At 27.5% G+C, this 17,872-nt stretch overlaps 5 protein-coding genes across 12 annotated transcripts; 2 read left to right on the top strand and 3 right to left on the bottom strand.

The window, feature by feature from the left end:
- Nucleotides 1–107: 107 nt before the first annotated feature.
- On the bottom strand, nucleotides 108–1,442 carry LOC116428726 (succinate dehydrogenase assembly factor 4, mitochondrial). Of its 5 annotated transcripts, none has more exons than XM_031980749.2 (4): nucleotides 1,217–1,357; nucleotides 710–853; nucleotides 556–645; nucleotides 108–474 (listed from the first exon to the last, which is right to left on the bottom strand). In XM_031980749.2, the coding sequence occupies exons 2-4, from the start codon at nucleotides 816–818 to the stop codon at nucleotides 305–307; spliced, it is 369 nt and encodes a 122-aa protein (XP_031836609.1). In that variant the 5' UTR covers nucleotides 819–853; nucleotides 1,217–1,357; the 3' UTR covers nucleotides 108–304. The 5 variants fall into 5 exon arrangements, with proteins under 5 accessions (XP_031836609.1, XP_031836607.1, XP_031836608.1 ...); XM_031980747.2 differs by lacking the exon at nucleotides 1,217–1,357 and adding an exon at nucleotides 1,016–1,152; XM_031980748.2 differs by lacking the exon at nucleotides 1,217–1,357 and adding an exon at nucleotides 929–1,120.
- On the top strand, nucleotides 1,151–6,654 carry LOC116428721 (putative ATP-dependent RNA helicase DHX34). 3 transcript variants are annotated; one of them, XM_031980728.2, is made up of 16 exons: nucleotides 1,151–1,546; nucleotides 1,627–2,539; nucleotides 2,626–2,792; nucleotides 2,875–3,081; nucleotides 3,159–3,291; nucleotides 3,358–3,506; nucleotides 3,592–3,824; nucleotides 3,953–4,139; nucleotides 4,214–4,408; nucleotides 4,480–4,689; nucleotides 4,774–5,142; nucleotides 5,207–5,382; nucleotides 5,467–5,577; nucleotides 5,653–5,774; nucleotides 5,862–6,120; nucleotides 6,187–6,654. In XM_031980728.2, the coding sequence occupies exons 2-16, from the start codon at nucleotides 1,963–1,965 to the stop codon at nucleotides 6,458–6,460; spliced, it is 3,369 nt and encodes a 1,122-aa protein (XP_031836588.1). In that variant the 5' UTR covers nucleotides 1,151–1,546; nucleotides 1,627–1,962; the 3' UTR covers nucleotides 6,461–6,654. The 3 variants fall into 3 exon arrangements, with proteins under 3 accessions (XP_031836588.1, XP_031836589.1, XP_031836590.1); XM_031980729.2 differs by having other exon boundaries at nucleotides 1,151–1,513; XM_031980730.2 differs by having other exon boundaries at nucleotides 1,151–2,539.
- A 23-nt stretch (nucleotides 6,655–6,677) lies between these two features.
- On the bottom strand, nucleotides 6,678–8,153 carry PIG-V (phosphatidylinositol glycan anchor biosynthesis class V). Its single transcript, XM_031980731.2, has one exon. It carries the CDS (start codon nucleotides 8,151–8,153, stop codon nucleotides 6,678–6,680), a length of 1,476 nt encoding a protein of 491 aa, XP_031836591.1.
- Nucleotides 8,154–8,385: 232 nt separating this feature from the next.
- LOC116428719 (dual oxidase 1-like) lies at nucleotides 8,386–17,844 on the top strand. 2 transcript variants are annotated; one of them, XM_076371527.1, is made up of 26 exons: nucleotides 8,386–8,561; nucleotides 8,685–9,026; nucleotides 9,137–9,318; nucleotides 9,407–9,650; nucleotides 10,818–11,045; nucleotides 11,136–11,219; nucleotides 11,454–11,545; nucleotides 11,609–11,890; nucleotides 11,978–12,153; nucleotides 12,240–12,361; nucleotides 12,432–12,656; nucleotides 12,731–12,850; nucleotides 12,923–13,062; nucleotides 13,148–13,399; nucleotides 13,504–13,644; nucleotides 13,705–13,880; nucleotides 13,953–14,458; nucleotides 14,526–14,756; nucleotides 14,842–14,935; nucleotides 14,997–15,207; nucleotides 15,291–15,411; nucleotides 15,506–15,735; nucleotides 15,804–15,962; nucleotides 16,032–16,187; nucleotides 16,838–16,966; nucleotides 17,067–17,844. In XM_076371527.1, the coding sequence occupies exons 1-26, from the start codon at nucleotides 8,468–8,470 to the stop codon at nucleotides 17,193–17,195; spliced, it is 4,866 nt and encodes a 1,621-aa protein (XP_076227642.1). In that variant the 5' UTR covers nucleotides 8,386–8,467; the 3' UTR covers nucleotides 17,196–17,844. The 2 variants fall into 2 exon arrangements, with proteins under 2 accessions (XP_076227642.1, XP_031836587.1); XM_031980727.2 differs by having other exon boundaries at nucleotides 12,447–12,656; nucleotides 17,067–17,841.
- On the bottom strand, nucleotides 9,642–10,856 carry LOC116428724 (pyruvate dehydrogenase E1 component subunit beta, mitochondrial). The gene has a single exon (XM_031980744.2). It carries the CDS (start codon nucleotides 10,760–10,762, stop codon nucleotides 9,686–9,688), a length of 1,077 nt encoding a protein of 358 aa, XP_031836604.1. The 5' UTR covers nucleotides 10,763–10,856; the 3' UTR covers nucleotides 9,642–9,685.
- Nucleotides 17,845–17,872: the final 28 nt, after the last annotated feature.

Raw genomic sequence — 17,872 nt, forward strand, 5'->3', positions numbered from 1 at the left:
ATGTTTGTTTCAACAAATTATCGTAATGTTAATACGGTTTTAATATTATTGTACTTACAGTATTAGAAATAAAATTTACAGGTAAGAAATCATTTTAAAAAAGTGGATAATGCATAGCAACAAAATCTTTTTTCATAATTCTCTATATACATTAGCTTTTACTTTTTTATAATGTATATACATTGCTTTCTATATTATAACAATAATACTTTACAAATACGAAGCATATATATTTTTATGTGCATGATATACACTGTACATTAAACTATTTTATTACATATTTCTTTATGGAACAGATCATTATTTAAAAATCCGTAACTCGCCCTTTCCTTTCCCAATCACCGTAACGAGTAGGTTCTGGTCCTCGTGGTCCTCCAACTTCACCTGTTTCAGGATTGGTATTATTTGGAAAAGGTTTTAATGGTTCTTTTTCTTGATAAGGATGTGTCCCTTCCTCTAATTCTGGCAGTTTTTCTGTCATTTATCAAATTGTTATTTTATTAACAATAATTTTATAAATTTCTAATATATATTCTTTATTGAATAATATTGTACCTATAGGTGTACGTTCTCGTAACTTTTTTCTAAATTCGCGCATTCTAGGACTCTCAGCATCATCTTTCTTCGTAAATAATATTTGAATTTCTGAAACAATGATAACAGTAATATTTGACACACTAATATCATAGTTTATATTTTAAATACACACGTGTATGAAGAGAACTGTTTAAATACATCATAATATCATGATTTATTTTAAATAATTTACGAAATGTGATGACATTTGGAGGAGACATAACCTTAAAGATTGTGTACATTTTTCGATGATTGAAGAAGGGTTGTGTTATCAATTCTACAATATGACAAATAGATATTTATATAGTAATTTACATTTAAGTTTAAGTTAAGTATAAAATTAAATAATTACTTAAATCTTCTTTATTGTTAACATTTAAACTATCACGAAAATAAATCAAAATACGTATGAAATACACTTCACGCAATTAGTATTTACCAACAAGTAAAGTATGATCCTGTCTAAATAAATACATGTAAGGGATCGATACTTTTAATTGCGATACCTATTCAATATCAAAACAAATAAGTGTGCATACTCTCATTTCGATACTGAGTAGATATCGATGTTTTCTTTCGATACAAGTAACGAGTAAAAATATCGATACCATATTTCATATCTATTTGGATTGGAACATACCGAAATTGTATGTGTAGAGCTTGTTGAAATATCGAAACAAGACGGACAATTATTTTGTTTATTTTTGTGCGTACGTAGAAAAGACAAATGAATAATAAAAAATATAAGAAATAAATAGTAATACCACAGACGAGGTATAGGATAGACATCGCAACCTTATGGGACTCGGAGTCATATGTTCCGAGTTATCGACTGTGTAAAAAAATCAGGATTTTGCCCGCCTTGTACGTCTAGAGGGCAGCCAATAGGAAAACTACATCAAGCAAAATGATTGAAGTTAACCAAGTAATAAATATGGTAAAGCAGCATACGAACATATCTATTACAATGGTGCCATGTCTTCAAATTTCTAAGATACGTATTTTAAGTCTGCGTCTAATATTTTTGATTCTAATTCTTATTACTTATAGTGCTGCCATGCAAAACCAATCGAAGTCGATATGACAGGGCGTGATACAAAAATGGTAAAGGGTTCCTAGGCTCCTGAGAACGTGTGACAAAATTTTATATTGCTTATGTTTATTCTATACCTTGTCTGTGGTAATACCCATGTTGTATTGTAAAAAAATAAGTATTCAAACTAAACAATTTTAAGGTTACAATACAAAAGAATTACGAAACGTTTTCTTTAATTCAAATGAATTCATAGACCTCATATAAGAAATTTTAATATAAATGCCGATACCGTAAAAAGAATATAAGAAGGAATCAATAATATCATCCAAACTATATTTTGGTAAAAAAATATGGATTTTAGAGAAAAGTATTCTTCTCAAGAAGTATGCAGTAAATATGAAAAAAATTATGAAAATTTTTGTTTCACTAAATATAAATATGAATTCAATAAAATATTTTCAAGAAATTTAAACCTAATACAAGATACTGAAGATTTTTGGAAATTTGTTAATAAATACGAAGCTGTGCAAAAGAAACTTAATACTTCAGATATATCTCCTAATTTTACTCTAAACAAAATTGGTGTACCAGAAGTATATCATAAATTACATTGTATAAATTTTAAATTAAGCTTTAGTTTCAATGAATTATTTTCAAGGATTCCACTTATTGAAATCTTGACAAAAGAAAGATTATTGAAATTTCAAAGTATACTTGTTTTATATTTGGATTTTAAACAAAAAGAAAAATTTGCAAAACTAAAAAAGCTTAGAGAATCTCAAGCAAACTTACCAGTTAGTCAATACAAAAATGAGATTATTCAAGCAGTAAAAAATGAGCGAGTAGTCATTATAGCTGGTGATACTGGCTGTGGGAAATCTACGCAAGTGCCTCAGTATTTATATGCGGCTAATTATCAAAAAATTGGTAGGCAGAATTATATGTAAAATTGTAAATGTTTTGTTATTCTGTATAAATATTAATTAATTTAATTGATGATTAACTGTTTGTAGCATGTACTCAACCCAGAAGAATAGCGTGTATATCTTTAGCTAAACGTGTTGCTTTTGAAACATTAACAGAAAATTATAATCATGTCGGTTATCAAATTCGTTTTGAAAAACAAAGAAGTCAAGATACTAGAATTACGTTTATAACAGAAGGTCTTCTCCTGAGGCAGGTAAAAATAAGATTTTAGTAAACAATAATTTAACATTGAATATTATATTAAAAATATAAGTACTGATATATCTTCTATGTAGTTATCCAGTGAATCTGAATCATTACCTTATGATGTGATTGTATTGGATGAAGTACATGAACGCCATTTACATGGAGATTTTCTCCTTGGTATTATGAAATGTATTATTAATCAGAAGCACGATATAAAATTAGTGCTTATGTCTGCCACAATTAATATTGAACTCTTCGGTAATTACTTTGCAAAAGAAGATGTTAAAATAATACAAGTATGTTTTAATGAAAAATTACTTTTCAACAATATTTAAAAACATAAATAATTTCAATAATGAATTATAATACATAGGTTCCTGGAAGACTGTATCCAATACAGTTAATATATAGACCTGTTAGCATTGAAGATGTTCGGTATAAAAATGATAGATTCAATCCAAGTCCTTATATACAAATAATGCAATTAATTGACCAAAAATATTCAGGTAGAAGATATATTATATATGAAATTTCATTTCTGGGTGTGTTATATTAATAATATGTATTTTTAGTGAACGAAAAGGGTGATTTACTAATATTTCTAAGCGGGATGAGTGAAATTGTTGCAGTTGTAGATGCTGCAAAAGAGTATAGTCAGAAAAAAAACAATTGGATTGTTTTACCACTTCATAGCAGTCTATCTATTAATGAACAAGACAAAGTAAAATTTCGTAATCATTTTTTACATTTTAAATAATATGTTTATTAAAAGTATAATATTATCTAAATACAATTTCTTCTTGAAGGTATTTGATTATCCTCCTGATAATGCAAGAAAATGTATTGTATCTACTAATATCGCAGAAACCTCGATTACCATAGATGGAATCAGATTTGTTGCTGATAGTGGAAAGGTAAAAGAAATGAATTATGATCCATCGTGCAAAATGCAACGACTCAAGGAATTTTGGATTAGCAAAGCCAGTGCAGAGCAAAGAAAAGGAAGAGCTGGTAGGACAGGACCTGGTGTGTGTTATAGGTATATATATGTATTGTATATATAGGTGTATATATATATATATATATATTTTTTATAAATGCATAACTTACAATGTTTTCATAATTTAGTATAAATAATTTAAAACAACAATAAATATTTTCATACAGATTATACTCGGAAGAAGAATACACAGCTTTGGAAAAATACTCAACACCAGAATTACAACGTGTGCCCTTAGATTCATTACTTTTACAAATGATAGCAATGGGACTTCCAGACACAAGAAAATTTCCGTTCATAGAACCACCTCCTGCTGAAAGTATAGAAAATTCTATATTATCATTGAAAGAGCATGTTAGTATATATTGGTTACATTTCTATCCAATGGTAAGATAAATGATAATTACATTGTAGGTTTTTTATTTTAGGGTGCTCTCACAGATGATGAAAAAATAACATGCATTGGAAAAACACTTGCTCGTTTACCTGTTGACATAACAATAGGAAAAATGTTAATAATGGGCTCAATTTTCCATCAAGTAGAACCAGTATTATCATTAGCTGCAGCATTAAGCATACAAACACCATTTACAAACAGAGCATATAGAGACTCAGAGTGTGAGGTAACGGAATGTAATGTATACATTTCAATTTTAAACAATCTGATTTTATGCAGTGATTAAAAATGTTAAAGACATCTAGGAAAACATTGGAATCTGATCATGGTGATCCAATAACCCTATTAAATGCATTCAGAGAGTGGTTAGAAGTAAAACAACAAAGCTCTCAAGAATCAATGGGTAGTGGAAGTAATAGTAAAAAATGGTGTAAAAGAAGAGGTCTAGAAGAACAAAGATTTTATGAAATGATAAAATTGAGGACGCAATTTAAAGAATTACTTCAGGTTATTGATACCTTATTAGCGTAAATTTATTACATTTGTTATAGTTTATCAAAAGGTTTATTATATTAAGTTAATTTATTACAGGATTGTAATTTACTGAAAAATCTTCCTGAACTAAATTCTTCTATGTCTAGTGCAGAACGTGCTATAAGATACGGAGAATTGAAGCTTTTGAAGTCATTAAAAAGAACTTACAAACAAAAGGCGCCTAGAAAGCGGAAACAACTAAAGCTAGAAACATTTAATATATACTCAGAAGATAGCGCTCACGATGAGGATGGAATTGATATAAAAGATGTTGAGTTTCGAATGAAAAATGATTCAAGTCAAGTTCAAGATTTATTGACAGCAGCTACTGCGTGTAGTTACAAAGACTTAACAATGTTGAAAATAATATTATGCAGTGGTTTGTACCCGCAATTTGCGTGTGCAGATGAATTTAATTATTGTAAGGTAACATCATTTTGCTTATTTAAAATAGCAATTATTTTTTTGAAAGTAATACATGACTTTGCAGTCAACAACTGAGCAATTATTTCATACAAAAGCAAAACCATATGTAGCATTACATCCAATGAGCTTCTTTGGAAATCATCCGCAAGTATTACAATTGGAAGAAACTGATATTGTTTCGATATCAGGATTTAAAAGTAAAACTCCTGTTAGTTCGAAACATACAATATTAGCGTATCTGTAAGTTTTTAATAAAAATGATTATTATGATGAGTAATTATTTTATTACAGTTATTTAGATATATACTTAATTATAATTAACAGATCTCTTTTGGAAACGACAAAGCCTTATTTGGTGAACACAGTTAGGATGCCTGCTGCACAGACATTACTTTTATTTGCAAACGAAATTCACACGAACAGGACTTTTTCAGTGTAAGTAAATATAGTACACAGTATAATTAATTTCAAAACTTGTTTATACATATAAATATCGTTTCCATTTTACAGTATGGTATGTGACTCATGGTTAGCATTAGAATTTCCTGTACCCGATACTGGCCAAACTTTATTAATAAAAGCTACTAAATTACGAAATAAATGGGATCTTTTGTTAAATCAACAATTACAAGGTACAAAATAAAATCCATTTATGAACTAGTAGTGTTAAAATTGAATATGATTTTTAAGGTAACATATTATAGATAAACATTTTATAGATTTAAATACTAGTGATAAAGATATGCAAGATTTTAATGAAGTTGAATATACGCTTACTCAAGAATTAATTGAATACATGCACACAACGATACCATATACAGTAAAGCGACTGTTACCAGCGGATCTTAAAATAATATATGTAGGAAGTTCAGAAAATATTATACCTATAGATCCAAATCCTTTTCAATCTGATTTTATAGCAGTTCCTAATCCAGTTAAAGGAGGTGTTCAGGTGTCAAATATAATAACATATAACTGGTAAGTTATTGAATATTATATTTACTGTATTTGTAAAATACAATGACTATAACTTTTATTTTTTAGTTTAAAAGAAACAGAATGGAGTTACAAACTTTATACAGAAATGTTAGAAAATGAGTGGCAATGTCAAAACTGTAATATGCAAGCTATTCTCACTAGCATAGAGAAGTTACAACATCAAGAATCTTGTGTAAAACATACAACGGATACAAAAGAAAGTTATATAAAAACACCACACAAACCCAATACACAAGTATATGAATGTTCAGATTGTGCAAAGACATTATATCTAACACCAATTGAAATACTTAAACATAAAAAGTCACATATTAAGTAATTTAAATTCATACACGTATTACTACATAATTATTTAATGCACGATAAAAATTTACATTAAATTGTATTCATGGTTATAAAATATTATAATATATATTTTACATTTCTGTAAATATTAACTATTTATGTAATCATGTGTTTATATAAATAATGTACATCACATTAAATTTATTAAAGTTTATGTAACGTAATGTATACAGAGCATAGATGTATGTAAATTATGTCCATGGTAAAAAATTTGAAAACATGAAACATCCTATAATTACATATCCCAGAAAGTAGGTTAATATTAGCTTATCCTTCAAAGTATATTCATTTTGGGTCAAGATAAATACTTTCCATTTTGAGTTCATATTTTCTACACTTTCGTAAGCTCTATTATCATTATAATGTGGTGTATGACACATAATTAAAGCACAATACCAATAGACTAAAGGGCTTGCTGAACATAGTAAACGTGTGCTTACTTGAATGTGCACAACAAAAATGCAAAATACTGTCATGAACAAACCATGAATGATAAAAACTAATATTTCAGCAGGATATTTCTTTGTTTTAGCAAATTCTGTTTTATCAACTCCTACAATGAGACCCAATGTACAAAAGTATTGTCTGTGCTCAATAAAATACTCTTTAATACATTTAATCATGATATATAATACTGGAAGTGCTAAAATAAAATTTGGTATTTGTTTAATCGTATAGTATTTAAGAAAACCTACATTCCAATACTTTTTTTGTACATAAGAATATGCTATTGGAAGTGAAGCATTACACCAATCTATGTTATTATTACCTGGTAATTTAAAGTTATTTATCATACTATGGTTAAGAATATGGTCAGGAATGAATACTTTATCTGAATGAGGAACACAAAATATAATATAATTATATATTTGCAATAAGACTAATGGAGCTATTGATATAATTATTGTATTACTCATTAAACAAATACTTCTTAACGTACTTATTTTAAATAGAAATTGGCTTAAAGCTCTTAATGAAAAATTTTCATGCTCTGTTAAAAAACGATCACACAGTCTTTTTAATTGAAAATATACAGGAAAACCAATATTAACCATACCATTTGATCTTGTAAGAATAGATAAACCTATTGGAAAGGCTACATATAAATCCAGTTTAATAGATCTTAACATGCTATAATATGTTAAATAAGCAAATAACGACTCTGAATAAATAGCTGAAAAAAATATAGTAGCTGGATTTATGCAATAAAGTACTGCTGCTTTGTAGGCTGCGTTTGTTTTTCTTAATACTACTTTACTAAGGTCATAAAATATAACAGCAGATTTTATAAAACATATGCTATTAAAAAATATGCTGGCAATAATTATGGAACTCTTAACATTTAATAAAAAGAATACTTTTCTAATGAAAGCAGCTATAACTCGAATTAGCATAGGATATAATGGATAAAATACTAAAGTATTTTCATAAGTATAACCATATTTGGCAATATGTATAAAATATTCACCATCCCATCGGGTGAGACCATTAAATAATAATGTAATTATATTATCATATAATGACACTTTTTGAAATTTATCGCTAGGACTTCTAAATGCATCTGCATAATGATCAGGACACGCAATATTAAAAATAAATTGTAAACTTAAAACTATTATTCTAGTAATTAATGCAAACCAAAAAATCTTTTTTCGTGGTTCATACATTGTTATTGTATTATGTACATACTAAATATAAATTTAATATTGATTTTCTTAAAATACTCATATTATTTTAAAGTATATCCTTGGTTATATATTTGATAAGAATCATGATTCATTCTTTTTGGCTTCCTGTGGTTTCTTATCATACAGCAGATGTAGACATTATGAATATATTATATATGTATATATATATGCTGGTTTTTTCTTTTCCTCAACTCTTATTTTGTACGAGTGCAAAGCTAGAACAGATAATTCAATTTCAGTGTGTTAACGAATGCTTTCATAGTTATTACTTATTATTATCATCAAGATAAAATATGCATATTTTATATAATTTAATTATTATTTTCTATTGTATTATATTTAGCTACAGTAAAACAACAAATTCAACTACTTTTGTATGTTTACACTGTAAGTATGTGTTTTAATAATAATATAATATTCCACATAATCTGTTATTATACAGTTGATACTGTATTAGTTTAAATAAATATTAATAAATTTATAAATTATTTGAGAATAAATGACTTAAAGGTAATAAACCAGAGAAGGATGATTTTGATAATGACAAAGGAAGATTATTAGAATGGTTATTTACCGGCTGCTGGGGAGATAACGGGTGTAATAAAACAAATTTTAAAACTTACGTAATAGAATATGCTGGATATGATGGATGGTATAACAATATTGGACATCCAGAATTAGGAGCTGTTGATACGCCTTTGTTAAGAAGATGGCCTGCTGCTTATGAAGACGGTGTATATAAACCTTCAGGGTATAATAGACCAGAACCATTAGAATTGAGTGAGAAACTACTTAATGGTGATATTGGTTCTAAGTCGAAAACAGGAAAAAATGTATTACTTGTATTTTTTGGTATGTTGTGAAATATTAAATCATTAAGAGTAAATGAAATTTTAATTAAACTGTTTATTATCTTAACTATAAGTAATTGTTACTATAAATCAATATTATAACATCAACAGGACAACATATTGTGGAAGAAATTTTGGATGCACAAAGACCCGCATGTCCACCAGAATACTTTAATATTAAAATTCCAAATAATCATCATTATAGAACAAAACTTGGACATTCTGAAATGCCAGTATTACGTACACGTTACGATAAGAGAACTGGACACAACCCTAATAATCCGCGTCAACAGGTTTTGAAATTCAATTTAATATGCAACATTTGTCTTAATATTAAACGAAATATATACATAATTTTAAAATAACATATAAACATTGCAGTTAAATGAAATAACCCCCTTTTTGGATGGAGGACTCATTTATGGTACTTCAAAAGCATGGTCTAACGTTCTAAGAACCTACACAAATGGCACTTTTGATCCTAATGGATTATTAGCAGCTTCTCATGAGAATTTATATCCCGAATATAATACTGATAAGTTGCCTATGTTCAATCCACCACCTCCGATTCACCATCATGAATATATTATGCAACATTATACAGAAGAAGTTGAACGATTTTTTAGTAAGTGGAAATTTATTTTTAAAATATTATAACATTTATATACTTATACCACAAATTTTCTTAGCAAACTCTGCAATATGATGGTCTTTGGGTATACATTCATATTCAATATTTTCTGCATACGGCATAGGTACATCGATACCTGTACAGCGAATGGCTGGCGCATCAAGTTGAAAAAATACTGGATTTTCCATAACAGTAGCCACTATCTCAGAACCTACTCCACATGTAGGCCATCCCAGCTCAACTGTCATTAGTCTATGCGTTTTTGAAACTGATTTGAATATTGTTTCCCAATCTAGTGGTCTCAGAGAACGTAAATTAATAACTTCTGCTTCTATTCCCTCTTTTGCTAGAATTTCAGCTGCTCGTAGTGTATAAAGTGTACCCTGACCATGTGAAGTTAATGTAATATGTTTACCCAGTTTCTCAATTTTAGCTTTACCAATCGGTATTACAAAGTCTTTGTCCATAGCTTCATCCGATACAGGAAATGTAGTGTTATAAAGTACTTCACTTTCTAAAAATACAACTGGATCAGGATCTCGAACAGCAGTTTTCAAACATCCTCTATAATCTTCAGAAGTTGTAGGTGACATAACTTTCAAACCAGGACAACTCATGTACCATGCCCCAAAACATTGAGAATGTTGTGCCGCTAAACCTTTAGCATTACCATTTGGCCCACGAAATACAATAGGCACATTAAATTTTCCCGCACTCATATATAAGTTTTTAGCTGCTCCATTTATAATACGGTCTATAGCTTGTAATGAAAAATTGAATGTCATAAATTCACATATCGGTCTTAAACCAGCAAGTGCTGCTCCAATAGCAATACCACAAAATCCACTTTCTGTGATAGGTGTATCGATTAATCTTTTATCTCCATATTTCTTCCATAGACCTTTTGTTATTTTATAAGCACCATCATATTGTGCCACTTCTTCTCCCAAAATAAATACTTTTTCATCTCTCTCTAATTCTTCGTCAAGAGCTGCGTTTAATGCATCTCTTACACTCATTTTTTTTATAAATCTGTATTGGTTTCTTTGAAAAATACACAATATATTTGATAATATCGCATTTTTCAAGGGATGTAAACAATTCATTTTACAAGATTAGATATAATTATTAAAATCAATATGATGCATTTATATGTTATAGAATTAGGAAATCCAAGAGGTAATGAAAATCCATTCCTTCTTTCACTTGGTATAATTTGGTTTAGATGGCACAATCATATAGCAAATTATATAAGGCACAAACAACCTAACTGGTCTGGAGAAAAAATTTACAACGAAGCACGTAAATGGGTAATAGCAACACAGCAACACATTGTTACAAACGAATGGTTACCCGAATGGTTGGGAAAAAAACTTCCTAAGTATACTGGTAATTTGTTAATAAAATTATATTTTTATAGTTTTTCTAAGTAAAATGACCTTTATTTTGGTTTTGTGTAATTTTAATAAATTTTAAAAGGTTACAATCCAACTATTGATCCACAAATTGATCAATTCTTCCAAGCTGCAGCCTTCCGATTTGGTCACACTTTGGTGCCACCAGGTACTTCTCAAAACTATATATATATTTTTTATTTTTTTATGAAATAAATGTTATACATATTACAATTAGTATTATATATAAAAATATACGCAAATAGGTTTTCATAGCTTACTTCACTATTTGTTGTTATTTCTTATTTCATGGAATGTCAATTTTTTTTAAAAAATAGAAACATATACTTTTCTATAAAATATAATTATAAAAATATTAATATTAAACAATTTGTTTTAATAGGTGTATATTTGAGAGACTACGGAAAAAATGGTTGTAAAATAAAGCAAAATTCTAGAGCAATTAGAACATGTAATAACTATTGGATGTCAGAGGTATATATTATAATGACTTATCAATTGTTTATATTATTTTAAATCAGTAACATATTTGTGCAGAATTCCATTTTTGAAAATATGACAAAAATAGAAGGTATTATTGATATAGAAAAATTAATAATGGGAATGTCTATTCAACTATGCGAAGAAGAAGATCATAAAATAGTAGAGGACTTAAGAGGTAGTTTATTTGGCCCACTTGAATTTTCAAGAAGAGACTTAATGGCACTCAATATACAAAGAGGCCGCGATCATGGCCTTCCAGATTATAATACTGTTCGGATGGCATATAATTTAGGAAGAGTTAATAATGAATCTCATTTTAAAAACGTAGGAAAAGAAGTATGTATTGAATATGTGCATGTATTCTTAATTCAATTAATTAATTCGCATTTATAACAACATTATCATTTCATGTTTCATGTCAAGATTAAACATACATTTTTGAAACTACATAATTTTTCCTTTGACAATGTCGATTTATGGGTGGGAGGAATTTTAGAAACAACAGATGGGCCTGGAGAATTATTTCAAGCTATCATATTTGATCAATTTGAACGTATACGTAATGGAGACAGATTTTGGTATAAGAATAAAAAAAATAAGTAAGTCAATTTTATTAAACAAAAAATATTTTTAGATATATATATTCCATTCTTTTCATATTAAAATTTGCAACAAAATATGTTAGACTCTTCACTTCTGATGAAATTAAAAGATTGGAAAATCTTTCATTTTATGATATAATGATAAGCGTTACTTCGATGGAACATAATGATATTCCAAGTAAACCTTTTGGGGTACCTAAATCAGGTATTTGAACTTAGTTAATACATTTCTTTCTAAATCTTAATATAAATCTCTTTCTAAACATTAATGTAAGTTTCTTTTATTTCAGGAAAAGAAATGCATCGAACTTGTTATGAAAATAAAATCATTACAAAAAATACATGTAAAAAAAGTGGTACGAACATGAACTGCTACTACGCCAAGCAGATTACTATTGACGATGTTGATAAATGTACAAATCCTGCAACGTATGATTACTTTTACAATAGTAATATATCGTTTATTTTCACATTTATGGGATTATCTACTATTTTCTGTTGTAAGATATAATATACATATACAATTCTCATAGTATTGCGAAGGCAATTAAAACGTAATAAAATTTCTTAACAGGTTGTATAACACTATTTTATTTTCAATTAAGAATAAAATTAAATAATCAAGATCAATTCCAATCAGAGTGCAGAGAACCACATTTAATGAATGAAGATCAAACTCCTACAATGTTTACAGGTACATTTTTAAGTACTGAGATTAGAATTTAAATGTACATCTTTAATGCCATTTTTTTCTTTTTTTTTCTAGCAAATGAATGGCAAGGTAAAAAATTGCTATTGAGACCTATAATTATTGTTTTAAATGTAGAGAAAAAACAAATAGAAGTACAAAATTATTTAGGATTTATAATACGAGCAATAGATTTGACGAATTGCACAATAATAATGGTATATGTAATACATATTTAAATTTTCTAAACAAAGTATAAAATAGATGGCACTAACTTATAAGCAAAATTATGTCATTCAACAGGTGTTTATATCTTCTGATAGTAACTATGTTATGATTAGGGTGGATCATAATTATGATTTAGTCCTAAAATTTGATACTAATTACTTGAAACACTTATTTCTTCGAACTATGAAGAAGTTTATTGTGGAATTAAGGACTATTTCAATAAAAGAAAGTGAGAATATTACAGTTAAAGAATTGTTCAAGCAAGCTGTTACTAAAAGAAGTCGACAAAAAAAAGTGGAACAATTTTTCCGTGTAGTGTTCGCACAGGTATAATAATCAAAGTATAACAAGAAATTATATACCATTACAATATAATCATCATCTGAATTTTAACATTTCTAATGACATCACATTCTATACTTATTATTAAGGCACTTCACATAGTACACACAGAAGAAGAAATGTTAAAAATTGATTCAACAGTTGCAAAGGAAGTAATTTATACTGAGTTAACAATAATAGAATTTTCTGAAGCACTGAGTATGACACCAGATTCAGAATTTATTGGGAAGGTAATAATATGAAATTTTTATATATGTAATTATATAATAGACATGAAATACAATTTTCAGATATTTAAATTAACCGATAAAGATAAAAATGGTTTCATATCATTCAGAGAATTTCTTGATATGTTGATTATATTTTTAAAAGGTTCAGCGGAAGAAAAAGTGAAACTGATGTTTGATATGTATGACATAAATGGAACAGGAAGATTGAAAAAAGATGATTTCAAGAATATGCTAAGGTATTAATTTAAATGAAATTTACATATTATATTAGATAGTAATTTAATTTTTTTTTGCTGTGATATTTTTAGATCACTTATGGAAACAGTTAATGCAGATATAACTGATAATAATTTAGAAACTTTGGTGCAATCAATGATGGACCACGCAAATATAGCGATAAAGGAAACTATAAATTTGCAAGATTTTCATCAAATCCTTAGCGATTTTAATGATAAGTTAAATTGCGCGGAATTAGAACTTAATATCAACGCGAATGGAAAATATAAGAAATTACATATTGGAGCATCTACATCTAAATCAACTTTTATGGGAGAAGTGCAAAGAACAATGGAAAGTTTATATGCAGATCCAAACGAATTGCGAACTAGAATTGGTGGTGATAATAAAATAGAAACAGACATACATCAAGAAAGAAATAATATACATGAAATAGAAAAAATTGTTGATGATATTCCATATTCTCAAGACTACTGGTATCCTTTAATGAAATATCTTGCAAATAAAAAGTTACAAATATTTTGGCTATGTTTATATACTTTCATTCTTATTGGTACCTTTTTTGAGAGATATTATTGTGAGTATATTTTTAATTTTTGTAATCTTAAAATATATCATTATGTTTTATTAAAACTTTATTATAGATTATTCTATGGAATGTGAACACTCTGGTTTAAGACATATTTTAGGATATGGTCTAGCAATAACTAGAGGAGCAGCATCCGGAATAATGTTTACATACTCAACGCTTTTAATTACAATGTGTCATAATACAATTACATTTTTTAGAGATACTATTTTACAATTGTACATACCATTCGATTTTATGATTGAAATGCATAAGTACATTGCTTGTTGGGGATTACTTTTTACAGGTAACTATAATGTATTTTACAATTTAAATAAATTACTAATTACTGAATCAAATTATATTAACATCAACTACTCATAAAACTTTAGTACTTCATATAATTGGCCATGGATTTAACTTCTATCATATTTCAACGCAAACTGCTGACGACTTAACATGCTTGTTCCCTAATTATTTTCATCAGTAAGTAATTTACAATGAATACTACACAAGCTTCTATACTAATACAAAATTTATATTTCAGAACACATGTACTGCCTAAATTCCATTATTGGTGTTTTCAAACAATAACAGGATTAACTGGAATCCTTTTAACTATTATAACAGGATTAATATATCTATGTTCTTTACCAAACATACGTAGAATTTTTTATAACTGGTTTTCATCAATACATTCTTTATATCCTGTTTTCTATATCTTAATATTACTGCATGGATCAGGAAGATTTGTTCAAGTATTTATTTCACATAAAATTAATATATATATATCTAATTTAGTTTTATTAGTTATAAAAGTATAATATTCACTGTATTACAGGAACCATTTTTCCATTATTTTCTTTTGGGTCCATTAATTTTATTTATTATTGATAAGATTGTTACTGTAACAAGAAAAACAATTGAAATATCAATATTAAAGGCAGATATACTACCATCAGGTAAATTATAATTTATTATACATTTTCAGAATTGAACTTTTTTTGTACTGTACACATTCAAAATTATGGAAATGTAAAAAAATGTATGTTTCAGGTGTAATTTGTATTATGTTTCCCAAGCCTCCAAATTTTCAATATAAATCTGGTCAGTGGATTAGGGTTGCTTGTCCTGCGTTACAAACAAGCGAATATCATCCGTTCACATTATCATCTGCACCTCATGAGTCAAATTTAAGCATACACATTAGAACGGTTGGATCTTGGACTACTAAAATTAGAAATAGACTGGATCTTGCTGTAACGCTTAAAAAAGAATTACCAATGGTATGTATATGCACTATTAAATTTGACTAGACCTTGCATATTTCATAATTTGTATTTCTTATCGATAGATCCATATAGATGGTCCTTATGGTCAATGCCACCAAAATTGGTATAATTATGATTTAAGTATAATGATAGGAGGTGGAATAGGAGTTACACCTTTTGCATCAATATTAAAGGATATTGTATATAAAACAAATAACGAATTAAATATGAGTCGTAAAAAAGTAATTTTTAATAGTTTAGATAATATTGAAGATAATAATTTTCAAAGTTAATTTAATATTGATGTACAGGTTTATTTTCTTTGGGTAACAAGAACGCAAAAACAGTTTGAATGGATGGTTGATATAATAAGAAACATTGAAAATGCTGATATAAATAATACTATACTGTGTCACATCTTTATTACACAATTTTATCAGAAATTTGATTTACGAACTATATTATTGGTAAGTTACATAAGGTATTCAAAAAGTAAAGGGTGGAAAGAACTTCACTAGTGCATTCAATAATTAATACATTAAAATAAAAAAAAATTCATATAAATATTTGTCCTATCTAATCATATTCCTAAAATACAGAAATGACCATCTTTAACTCATATATAAACCTCTAGATATTTAACCATTCATTTTTAGATCTGTTCAAAATTGCTAATGTTGTTTCAGTTCTTTTACAACTCTCAACAATTTGTTGTTACCATCAATTCAAATATAAACGATTAAATAACTGTATTAGGAACTTCTTCTGTAGACTGCTGTTACAAATGAATCTATTAAACTGATTTAGAAATATTGCAAGGCAGAGTTTAGAAAATAGCTAGCAAAGACAGACTAAGATATCTTAAATGTTGTCAATAAATGATTAAACGAAGAGCCTAGTTTGTCAAAAAAAGATATTAGAAGATAGAAATGACTGTAATCAAAATTGGATGGGGCAAATGTTTACACGAATTGTTCTTCTTATTTTAGTATGCTGAGTTCATTAGAAAATTTATGGCTATACATTCTGGTACACACTGTATATGTATAGGCACAAGTTTATTTATGTTTGAATACATAAAATATTAAAAAGAAAGTAATGATTCAATATTTTTTAGTACATTTGTGAACGACATTTTCAAAAAATATCAAATAAGTCTTTATTTACTGGTTTGAAAGCAGTAACACATTTTGGGCGACCTAAGTTTTCAGAGTTTTTTATATCTGTTCAAAAGTTACATCCTACAGTAAGTAATATTAACATTTCAGCTTATTTTTAATACCATTATATTATTAATATTACATGAAACATAATAGTCATTTTCTGTATAATGTTTTCTATTTTAGATTAATAGGATTGGAGTTTTTAGTTGTGGTACACCATCTATGATACAATCTATAGATACAGCTTGTAAATCTATTACTCTAAATCAAAATCTTAATGTTTTGTTCCAACATTACTATAAGAGTTTTTAAGTATATAACAAACTATATTTTTTAAATGATATGATGACGAGGATATATATAACGAAGAATTATCTCAATATTATCAATAAATTCTTAAACATTAATTTAAATAACATTAATTTAATTTATTATCTTATTGATAATATTGAGATAATTCTTTTTTTAAACTTAATTTCATGAAGGAAGTAAATTTGTATATATTTACTTTTTTTGTCCACATATTTTAAAAGATTATATAGGGTATTGAAAAAAAGGTCCTACTTTTGGAAGACATGTAGTACCTATTACAAGGTGTACAAAATATCTAATCAACATAAGTCTTAAAAGAAATTGTTTTGATAACAAATCAACTTCTATTATTTATTAATTGTCAGCAGTTTGTTGATGTTATCCTCTACAATACCTCGGCTATACTCATTCGACAAACACAAGTATAGCATAATATCATGTAACGGTTATTATATCATAAAAGAAGTGCAGTAATGTAACGGATAATTACGTAAAACTAGTGTATAATGCAAATAAAAGAAGTACCTTTTATAAACAGAATTGTTGTAGCATATTTTGTAAAATATAAAAGTAATTCTAACATTCAATGTACTTTTGTGGTCCAAGCTTCTAAGATTTTATGCACAGAGTAAATGGAGTATTCGATACTTTTGTTTCGATATCAATTATTTGTAGTA

Source organism: Nomia melanderi, chromosome 10, assembly GCF_051020985.1.
Source record: "Nomia melanderi isolate GNS246 chromosome 10, iyNomMela1, whole genome shotgun sequence".
Lineage (NCBI taxonomy): Eukaryota > Metazoa > Arthropoda > Insecta > Hymenoptera > Halictidae > Nomia > Nomia melanderi.

What these genes read in the sequence shown, in the direction of transcription:
- LOC116428721 (XM_031980730.2), top strand. Translation starts at nt 1,963, where the DNA reads ATGGATTTTAGAGAAAAGTATTCTTCTCAAGAAGTATGCAGTAAATAT. An exon ending in CTATTAATGAACAAGACAAA is followed by an intron (nt 3,507 to 3,591) that starts GTAAAATTTCGT and finishes TTCTTCTTGAAG; the next exon opens with GTATTTGATTATCCTCCTGA. An exon ending in TATTATCATTGAAAGAGCAT is followed by an intron (nt 4,140 to 4,213) that starts GTTAGTATATAT and finishes TTTTTATTTTAG; the next exon opens with GGTGCTCTCACAGATGATGA.
- LOC116428719 (XM_076371527.1), top strand. Translation starts at nt 8,468, where the DNA reads ATGCATATTTTATATAATTTAATTATTATTTTCTATTGTATTATATTT. An exon ending in CGAATTGCACAATAATAATG is followed by an intron (nt 13,063 to 13,147) that starts GTATATGTAATA and finishes GTCATTCAACAG; the next exon opens with GTGTTTATATCTTCTGATAG. An exon ending in TCCGTGTAGTGTTCGCACAG is followed by an intron (nt 13,400 to 13,503) that starts GTATAATAATCA and finishes CTTATTATTAAG; the next exon opens with GCACTTCACATAGTACACAC.
- LOC116428724 (XM_031980744.2), bottom strand. Translation starts at nt 10,762, where the DNA reads ATGAATTGTTTACATCCCTTGAAAAATGCGATATTATCAAATATATTG.
- LOC116428726 (XM_031980747.2), bottom strand. Translation starts at nt 1,052, where the DNA reads ATGTATTTATTTAGACAGGATCATACTTTACTTGTTG. An exon ending in AAACAGTTCTCTTCATACAC is followed by an intron (nt 646 to 709) that starts GTGTGTATTTAA and finishes TCATTGTTTCAG; the next exon opens with AAATTCAAATATTATTTACG. An exon ending in ACGAGAACGTACACCTATAG is followed by an intron (nt 475 to 555) that starts GTACAATATTAT and finishes GATAAATGACAG; the next exon opens with AAAAACTGCCAGAATTAGAG.
- PIG-V (XM_031980731.2), bottom strand. Translation starts at nt 8,153, where the DNA reads ATGTATGAACCACGAAAAAAGATTTTTTGGTTTGCATTAATTACTAGA.